The 10,561-nt window shown below is 48.2% G+C and overlaps 1 protein-coding gene across 1 annotated transcript; it reads right to left on the bottom strand.

Annotated features, from left to right (window-relative positions):
- Nucleotides 1-1,698: 1,698 nt before the first annotated feature.
- LOC139048550 (mucin-22-like) lies at nucleotides 1,699-10,125 on the bottom strand. Its single transcript, XM_070522967.1, has 5 exons — nucleotides 9,993-10,125; nucleotides 7,684-7,725; nucleotides 7,578-7,593; nucleotides 5,171-5,271; nucleotides 1,699-2,576 (listed from the first exon to the last, which is right to left on the bottom strand). Exons 1-5 carry the CDS (start codon nucleotides 9,994-9,996, stop codon nucleotides 1,888-1,890), a joined length of 852 nt encoding a protein of 283 aa, XP_070379068.1. The 5' UTR covers nucleotides 9,997-10,125; the 3' UTR covers nucleotides 1,699-1,887.
- Nucleotides 10,126-10,561: the final 436 nt, after the last annotated feature.

Raw genomic sequence — 10,561 nt, 5'->3', positions numbered from 1 at the left:
GATAAATGTTGCGTAATATTGACGGATTAGGAAAAGTGCCAGCTTGCAGCCTCACCCAAGGTACTTCTAGTCGTTTGCTTACGAATTTCCTTCCTACTGGTTACAGTGGACCGCGACAGCTTGTATGTTTGTAGGACGTAGTGGTAAAGCGAACGAGACCTTCCGTCCTTAACTCCTCCAGCAGCTGTCCTGTCGCTCGGCTAGTGAATCCTCGAGCTATGTATGTAGGCAGCTTCGTTGCCGGGCAGAGAGAGGTGAGTGGGCTGGTGTCCAGGTGAGTTGTACCAGTTTATGATTTTTCGGTCTCACATGTCGCGAGGTTACACAGCACTACACACGCCAGCGTCGGCAGTGCCAACTTTCGCCGGAGACTCACTTGGGAGGAGGCGGTCACACTTCGCCGAATGTAGACCCACACATTTCCCACTCTCCTCTTTCTGCACATCCTATACCTCCCCGCGCTACTGCGACGCTTGTGTAGGATGTGGCGTCTCACCCATCACCTTGCACGTTACGGTACAATGCACCGCTCCCTGCTTCCCATCCCTTCCTCGCATCCTTCTTGCAACCCGCACAACAGAGCAGTGGGAAGGCGGCCTTCGCGACGGCAGCTTCCGAGGTCCGCCGGTCACTGATCCGACGGGCACGGGTCATCGCCGAAGACGTCACAGGAGCCCCGGACTAGGGGCCCCTTCCCAATTTCCCATTACCTGTCAATAAAAGAATATTTCCATCATCGGTGTTGCTTAGGATATCGTTCGCTAGAGGGACGACTAAGCCTCGCGCAAAATTTCTGTTAGCCGCTTTAAAAGTGCGTGCGCACGCCGATCGTATAGACCCGGCAGCAGAAGCTAAAACGCTTCCTTGGCTCCGGCTTGCAGAGCGGCCGAACAAATCGAGCGGAGTGAAACGGCAAGTCCACTTGGATTCGGCGTTTTGATTTGCCGTATGGTTACTGTGGACAAGCGGCCAAAGCAATGCGCGTCTCTGGAGGTCGTTTAACCTTCAATGCACGTATCTCCCACGCGGCGCCGAATGCCGTGAAAGCACGATACGGCGTGGGGGTGCCAACGCAGTGAACGGGCCTTCGAGAGGTCAGAATTACAATCGCGATTCTTCCTGGGTGCCTTTCTTTTCGTTAGCGTTGCGGCATTTGCAGGTCACGAACCGCTTATACGCTTCAGTGAGCGTGACATAACGTAGTCGACAGGAAATTTGCGCGAGCGCGGTGTGTTACCGAAGGGAATGCCCACCTCGGCCCACAGCGTGATGACGACGTTTCGCAAAATTAACAAAATTACCTTTCGAAAGCTTGCGTTCACAAATGCTACACTCCGATGGGATTCGAAGCAGCCTCCTTTGAGTTTAGTGAGTGATGATCGTCTTTGCTCGTGGACGGAGCCTAACCGCCTCTGCAGGCATTTTCACTAAAGTTGTTCTCTCTCTCTCTCTCTCTCCGAGGGTCGGAAGTATAGCGTGCATTACCAGTGCTCACGACGCCGCATAAGGTTGCGTTTATATTTGCGGACAACTTTCCGTGACAATGAAGGCAAAAGTACGAAGGCAATGCGCGCGCAAGTAACAGCGCTCCTGGATATAGTTCCACAGTGTAATTGCCGTTAGTTTAAGCTGGGCAACATAAAACCTAAATGTGTTATTAACTGCAGAGTGTATATTTAGAAAAAATAAAGAAATAGATGAAACACATTACGTAATTTTAATAGCGACTCCTTTCGCTTTTATTTTCCACGTTTGGGCAAATTCGAGACCACCGCACGTGGGAGCCACGCCCATCTCAGCATCTTCTCCAAGAAACCGAAAGCGCTGTCCAAACTCCGACGGACTACTTGGCGGAGTGACACAAGTGCAGGAGAACGGCCTTTGCAGTCACTGCCCCGGAATGTTGCCCTCTAGTGCAGTCAAATGTTTAGCGTAGAGAACGTGAGAACGATTACTTTTGGAGGGAATCTTCGAGGCAGTTGTCGAAGGCTTTTCGACGACGGTAGTCATCTTGTGACTCATGAACTTCGCTTTCTCATCAGAGGATGCGACTTTCCCAGTCATTTTCATGGCATGCGGCGGGGTTCCCGTTGCAGTCCCCTTTTCCTCTTTCGAAGCAGTTGCACTCATGGCTTCCTCTTCTGAAACCGATGCAGTACCCGTTTTCTTTTTGAAAACCATTGCAGTCACAGTTTCCTCTTTCGAAGCCATTGCACTCATGGTTTCTTCTTCCGAAACCGATGCAGTACCCCTTTCCTCTTCCGAGACCGTTGTAGTCATACTTTCCTCTTTCGAAACCATTGCACTCATGGTTTCCTCTTCCGAAACCGATGCAATACCCATTCTCTTTTTGAAAACCGTTGCAGTCATGGTTTCCTCTTCCGTAGTTGTTGCAATCCACGTTTCGTCTTCCGAAACCGTTACAGTCACGGCTTTTTCTTCCGGAACCGATGCAGTGTCAGTTTCTGTTTCCGGCATTGGCGCTTTCGATGTTTTCCGCGGATCCTTTGTTGCGTGAAACTTTATGTGCCTAGGGGGCGCCTCTTCTTTCTCAGCCGCACCTCTCTCCTGACCACCTGAAGTGAAAAAAAAAGACAAGCGATTTCGATTAGAGTATACCTTTTTTTGCGCTTTTTGTGGTCGCGTAGCACTTAAGGAAGGGTCACGTGGAGCGCTTTTTACGGCGGCAAGTCTGCGATTTTCGCCCGATAGCGCGCATTCGACGCCCAGCGTCGAGAAAAACGCCCGCTGCCGCGGCCGATCAGGACCCGCCAGATATTTGTCGCGCGTCGTCGGACGCTGCCGGAAGCGGGCCAGCAAGGGCAGCCAATCATGGCTCGTCGGCCGAGACCTCCGTCACTTCCGTCTCCATCGCTAGCACGTGCTTTCCACGCGGGCTTGGCACTTTGTGTTGGCGACATGGCCATGACTTCGAAGGCAGCTCGCGTGGTCATGCATCTAGACAACCTATGGCGGCAAGGCATAGTGTGGAAATGTGTGGAGTTAGCATCCTACCTTCCACCATCTAAAAGCCCTCCGCGACCCTCAGTCTATAAGCCTGTCAGCAGACTCACAGAGCTGAGCCGCTTCCGCACAGGCTCGCATTCCGCGCCCGCAAGGTCTTCCTGTGCCCGCAGTTTCACCGGTGTAAACATTTCACAGAGACGACCTATATAGCTTAACGATAGCTTATAATTTAACGATAAGCTTATCTGCGCGGTGCAGAAGCGTCCCGTATTGTGGGATAGTGGAAGGGCCGATTACAAAGATTATAAAGATTACAAAGACGGAGACACGTCTGTACGTCAATATTTACGGATTACGCACAGCGTGGCCATACCGCTTATTTCAAACGCAATCTCTCCGCTAAACAGGCACAAAATATACTGATACATTGTTAAAGGCAGCTGAAGGAGCTTTAGACAAAGGCTTACGGTTTTTCTTTTGCGGTTCGTTGTTGTAAAGAAAGAGCAAAGGTCTATAAACTTTATTTGTGCATTCCATGTTGACTAAAGCAGTTTCGCCTTGTCTGTCCACACTGAGGCGACATCCACCGCTTTTTCGCTCCCTGTATCCCCAGCCAGCGGAAGTTTGGCGTCACGCCGCCGGGGCGTTTTCTGCTGGGCCAGATTCATCGAGAAAAACGCTCCATGTATCCCGGCCTTCATAGCCATTATAGTAATTTATCTTTATTTGCGCTTACTGCGGCCACCGAACTCCGCTGCCATTATGGAACCGCACATAAAAACCGAGCCAGTACATTACCTTCACGGTGGATTGTGTGTCTTCAACAGGCGTTATTAAAATTAAATTATGGGGTTTAACGTGCCAAAACCACTTTCTGATTATGAGGCACGTCGTAGTGGAGGACTCCGGAAATTTCGGCCCCCTGAGGGTTCTTTAACGGGCACCCAAACCTAAGTACACGGTTGTTTTCGCATTTCGCCCCCATCGAAACCCCGCCACGGTGGCCGCATAGCTTTAACCTCTGCCAGGAACGTGTCCAGCACAGCCGCACAACCGATCGCGGTGTACCGCAGTGACCACAGAGGTATGACCACTGCGGTAACGAATGAGACAAAGGCGATAAAATTTACGAAGTTACGTCTGTGTGTCCTTATTCAATCAATAAGGCAATAACCACGTAAATCAATACAGTTGTCAATATAGTCACCCCAATACAGCTTCGGTGGTTATCCTTTTTGACATAGTGTAAGGGCAACAAATTTTTTCTTCCCTTTTATGCGAAGCATATTACGAGGGCTCAACCCAGCTCCTCAGGCGCGGCGGTGACCATGAAATCACGTGACACCGTGACGTCACGACAGAGGAGAAGTGGCTTTGGCTCAACTCTTGCAAGACGGGCTGGGTGGGAATCGAACCAGGGTCTCCGGAGTGTGGGACGGAGACGCTACCACTGAGCCACGAGTACAACGCTTCAAAGCGGTACAAAAGCGCCTCTAATGAATGCGGTGTTGCCTTAGAAACGCGCTGTTTCTAAGGCGTGCGTCTCTTGCTCAGGCGCACATTTCGTTGCCGCGCCGAACGCTGCTTTGCTCGACGCTCACCGCGTCCAATGCGGGGCGCGTAGTCGCTGCCCTGTAGCCCATTGTCTTACACCCCTTGGCGGGTCGACGGGAACGCTGTCGCGTTCCACTCTTGAAGGCGAAGAAGTAATGCATGAGTTGTTTCTTCGTCTAGCCGAACCAAATATAGCCAAGCAACAGCAGTTCACCAGGCTAAACAGTGGTTCAACAACTAAAATAAAGGCTAGTATGCTTCGCATCCTGGGCTTAACCTTACCTAAGCCACAGCCATTTTTTTTTTAACAGCACGCTGCTTATATCGGCTGTGCAGCCACGTTTCTATTCTCACTTGTACATCACGTGGTTTCAAGGCCCAACCAAGCTCAGCATAACGCCAGCGGCGTTCCGTCGTGCAACTTGCCACCACCGGCATCGCTCTATAGCGACAAGATCCCCCCCCCCCAAAAAAAAAAAAATTTACTTGCTTTGTACGTGTACATCCCGCCATCGTTTACTGCAGCTTACTCGCACTGCATTTTGACTCCAGTGTGGCGGCGAGCTGTCACCAACGAATACTTCAAGCCTCGAAGCAAACAAAAGAACAGCGACTGCATTGTAATCGCGTGCAGTTGTGAATATCTTACTCGTTTGTAGGAGGCCCAGGCCAAGCACTATGCCGGCGAGCAGGAGCATGGCAATCACGGCGCAGCCTCCGTAGAACAACCACCTCCTCTGGCTCGGCTTTCTGTAACAGATTTAAGTGAGCTTCCCTTGGCTGGCACAGAACGCAGGTACCACTTGGTGTATGTGCACATACAAACAGAGTGACTACCGGCGACTCCTCTTGTCGGAGCAACCGACTGACTCATTTTTTATGCGAAGCATACTAGCCGCACAACCACGCTCTTCCTTGCTGCGCCGCGCGCGGCCGCGTAGCTACCATATGACGTCATAACAGCTGCAAAAGCGGAGGCTCAACTCGTGCGCTCGCTTGCGGTCGCGTAGCTACATAGCCGGGTCTCAGCTCGTGCGCTCGCCTGCATGAGTTGTTTCTTCGTCTAGCCGAACCAAATATACCCAAGCAACAGCAGTTCACCAGGCTAAACAGTGGTTCAACAACTAAAATAAAGGCTAGTATGCTTCGCATCCTGGGCTTAACCTTAGCTAAGCCACAGCCATTTTTTTTTTCAGAGAGTCCCAGTACGAACACCCCTTATTGCACCCCATCCACAACGTCTTCTTACAGACACACTTCGGAGTACGTTGACCTCTGCATGGGCCGCAGAGGTAAAGCAGTTATACAGAGACCAGGGCATGTTTTCTTTTCCCGACAAAAGTAGTAAAACTACCGACCGTACTTACTGCTGTTAACTATACTGCTATAACTAGTTATTCCTGCTACCGCTGCCACCAGCAACTACTACTACAACTACCACTTCTGTATACTGCTTCTACAATTATTGGTGTTGCTGCTACTACACTAGAGCTACTTCTACAACTTCTGCCAGCTAAGACTCCCCTTTTTTTCCACTGCTGGTGCTGCGGCTGATACAACTACCCCTACCATTTTCGCTAACTACTACTACTACTACTACTACTACTACTACTACTACTACTACTACTATTATTGCGACTACAGGCCCTTGTTCCTGCTGCTAACTGCTGCTACTTCTTCCGCCACTGACGCTGCTGCTGCTACTACAACTACGTTTACCACTTGTGTTTGCCTACACTGTCCTATTCGCTTTATTTCCTCACTTCTTTCCTACCGCATTTACCCTTCCCCAGTACAGAGTAGCAAACCGGGGGCATTCTCTAGTTAACCTCGCTGTCTTTCCTCTGCTAACTAGCATTATTACTACTATTTGCAACTACTGCTGCTGCCACTACTACCACAGCTACTACGATTAGTACTACGTCTATTACGGCTGCAGAATGAATGAATAGAATTTATTGATAGGAAAGACAGAGAGGTCGACCTGAGCCAGTGCGCTCTAGTCTGCTACTCTGTACTGGGGAAGAGGGAAGGGGAGTGAAAGTATTGGGATGGATGATGATGATAAGAGAAGTGGTGAGTGCTTATGTATACATGAGAGACAGTTGCCTCGCTAGAGCCGCTCGTCGAGCTTGGTGTCCTGCAGGAACTTCAACAATACTTTTGTTGCACGCACTGAAATTGCACTGTCGAGCCATGGGCCGAGGATAGCTTCCTCCGACAGTAGTTGTCTGCCAACGCTGGCTAGGAAACTGTCTAACGGCTGCTGCTACTAGTATGCACCTTGTGGGAGGTCGTGTATAGACGAGCTTGCGCGCCGAACAGGCGCACAAACGTCGCTGCCAGCGGGGACCAGCTATGACCAGCTAGCCAAGGTTAGGATGCCGTAACTTCTCCATGAGTTTCAACTGCTACTGCTGCTGCTAATATTACCAACAGTACTGCGCTAACTGCCGGAATTCGAGTTCAAACTCGGGTAAAATCCGTCAAATATTTACATATCAGCATTTGACGCAAAACTATCCTTTGATATGTTCCCGATTTCCTACATTTTTTTTCCTTTTTAATATGAAAGCGCTCGCTTTGCTCAAGTGAGAACTGACCTCGAACAGTCGCCAGCTCGTTCATTTAGGCGGAACAAATTTAACTCGGGTAGCTATTCAACTGCTGCCTATTGAAGCAGCTTCTGCATTCAATTTTCGATAAAGACAGTGAATGTAACAATACTCCTGGCTTTGCTCTTTATATTTTACAGCCTCGAGTATAATGCATTTGACGCCAAACAGATTCACGCAACATGTAATGTTCGAACGAAAACAGACGTACAAGGTAAACGGGTCGACTTGGCGCTTTAAAGATACTTGAGTTTATTCATAAACGTATACAGTGCGCATAAAGGTGAAGTTGAAGATAATAACCATCTCTCCTTCCAGCTCTATTTCCGAAATGAACTTCTGATATTTATTTTATTTTCTCTATGTACTTGTATTATGCAATCCGGAAATAATGCGAAGTTTTCGGACGCATTCTAATTACAGACATATTTGTGTACTCACAATCTCGCTTGACTCCCTGAAAAAGATTATCGGAATAAAGAAAATTATTTCTTCAATGATCAGCGAGAATTAAAGGAACAGCCCAATGGCAGTCGGCAATGCTTACTCTCGGAGTCAGACAAGCGTGAATCTGTTTTCTTGGTCTCTCCTGTGGAGGTAAGCAGATAGGGTAAGATTGAATTCTGTGCCTAACAATTTAAAATCCTTAAAGGCAACTTTATCCAGAAACTATGCTATGGTGCCCCTCTTCATGTACACGGGCAATGAAGGAAAAGGCTCGTATCAGGCGACCGTGCAAACAAATGCAATGCTCTTATCCAACTATCTTACATAAAAACTAGGAAATTCTTATTTTTGTTTACCTTCTGTACTTTACAATCTGCTTTCCTATGTTTTTCAGCTCTGGTTTGCGTCAAGTTCATGGCAATAAATAACACTAACGACAAACAAGGATGTCAACGTTATTCCCCCGGTGGTTTGCATCGTAATCTAAAGCGTTAGCTTTAGTGATAGTTGCTGATGTCGAAATTCGTAGGACTCTTAGGGATGGAATGCGCCAGCCGCATAATCAATAAAGAAAGAAAAAAAAATGGCGCGCACAAGAATTTATGAAAGACAAAGTTGAAAGTGGTACCGTTAGAACCTACGCACAGACAGTAAGCTTGAGACAAAGTAACTGTCGGATTTGGCTAAATAATTATAAGGCTGTTAACGTCTCCAACTAAAAAAATCTTGTGCATAACATACGCGTAACTAGGGGCTAAGCAGCCTACTCGAAACACTGGCGCCTTTTCCTATATTATCAATATTTGCAGTGAACCTGTAGCACGCCGTCACCCGCCGTTTAAGCCGGGGGTGGGAGCCGTTGAGTTGGCCCCGAAGCTGCTGGTTTAGTGAAATCCACTTTTTTTTTCTCGGAGCCGCGTTACCCGTGTAAATTAACGAATAGATTCTCCATTCCCAGGAAGGAGAAAGCTCTCGGTCGCTGTTGGGGATCAGGTGGAAAAGAAATCTGGGTTAGCGGATCGTTCACTGAGGTACACCTTCATCTGTCTTTGTTGTTTCCGGCTTATGCAAACTCCTGTACTTTTCCTAGGTGCACACGTTCGGTTCGATCGCTCTCGCGTGAGGTCATCCTACCGGAAGTGGCAGCCAGGTATGCGACCTATATAGAGAGCTAACACGTGGTCACACTTGACGAAGATTGAAGCGGACGACCGGCGAAGAAACTGGCACGTACACTCCAGAGTGTGAAAGGCACGCGTTATGGTTGTACGGTGGACAGGTGTGCCACTGCGACAGAACGAGCGTGGAATATGCCTAAATGTTTTAACGCATGCGTCGTACTTCTCCGTGCATATACACCTCTGGTCGCCATTCTTCCTTAGATAAAGCATCGCGCATCACCTTCGTGTACGTCATATTGTTGCATCGACTTCTCGCACACATGCTCGGTTTGGGTGCTCGCATGTGGCCGTAGCTTTGTTAAAAGTTGCAGTGCGTAAAAATGCATGAGGTTGCACGGAATTAAACGTTGCATCAGGTGAAAACAAAGACAACTGTGCGCATCACACTTACCTTTATAGCTGTTAATTAGCCCCTTCGACAGAGCTATGCGCGTATATCATAATGGTGGCTCGGTGGCCAAAGTTCGGTTAAGGAAACGCAAAAAAGCGCGACAGGGGGGATCCGCAAAATTATTTCGACTTGCTTGATTTCTAGGTTTTAATCTGTTCTATAATTTTCAATAACAACTACACTCCAATCCTAACTTCTTTGTATTTAACAAACCGTTCAGTTGTTCTTTCAGATTTAAATGCACTCTTGTTCCTTATACCATGCTCCCACATTCTTGGCCAATGCCCCAGCCCGGGTATGTGCGACGTCCACATCAAGATGATAGGCCGTGGTTGCGCAGTGGTCATGGTGCGCTGCTGAGCAGAATGCTATCCAAGCCGAACAACAAGAACAACAACAAAAAATTTTAAATACACGGTGCAAAATACAATTAATAATTAAGATTAAATTATGGGGTTTAACGTGCCAAAACGACTTTCTGATTATGAGGCACGCCGTAGTGGGGGACTCCGGAAACTTCGACCACCTGGGGTTCTTTAACGTGCACCTAAATCTAAGCACACGGGTGCTTTCGCATTTCGCCCCCGTCGAAATGCGGCCGCCGTGACCGGGATTTGACCCCGCGACCTCGTGCTCAGCAGCCCAACACCATAGCCGAAAATACAAATTACAAGACCTACGGTGCCTGGCCTTCAGAGGTCTGACGACCGAACAACGCACGTTTTAGAATCGTGTCCTGCACCGCATTTGAAAATAAAATACACTTTGTCGTTGAACAGCTTGGCTAACCTTAGACCTGACGCCCAATAATATGTGGCCGTGAAAGCACAGGCTCACCCATGTCGAGAAGTTGTGTTGTCGACCCAGTAGCGAGCCAACAACAGTTGCCAGTGACAAAACTGCTCGCCTAGGCCGTGCACGGTTGACCAGGATGAACGTGACGCGGTAATCTTGTCTTGTCTTGTGTCCCAGACAGTGGCGCATACCCACTATGGGGGATTGGCCAAGAAGCAGGCGGTTTTTCGTATGCTTAGAAGAAAAGCCAAACTAGATTTAAATTGCGGAGCGTGAGACTAGAACTGTAATTTAGACGTATGATGAGAATATTGTGAAGAATTTCGATAAAATAAGTTAACGTAAATAAAAGAAATGATAGAAAATACTGATAATTTTAGAAAGTCAGCAAGGTACTCTTTTTGTATCTCTAATAAAATTGTGATGATGATGATGACGACGACGATGACCTCAAATTATGGCACATACCCATTACGAGCCAATTGGCCAAGAAACGCGGGAATTGGACAAAAAACAGCAGAACTAAAGGGCATCTCCGGCGATTTTGCGATTTCCACTGATCTTAATAAAATCTTGAATATATGTTCTCTTTTGCACTCTGATTATCTGTG

This window comes from Dermacentor albipictus, chromosome 8, assembly GCF_038994185.2.
Source record: "Dermacentor albipictus isolate Rhodes 1998 colony chromosome 8, USDA_Dalb.pri_finalv2, whole genome shotgun sequence".
NCBI lineage: Eukaryota > Metazoa > Arthropoda > Arachnida > Ixodida > Ixodidae > Dermacentor > Dermacentor albipictus.
The sequence above is the reverse complement of the archived record's forward strand: the minus strand, read 5'-3'. Positions and strand labels throughout refer to the sequence as shown.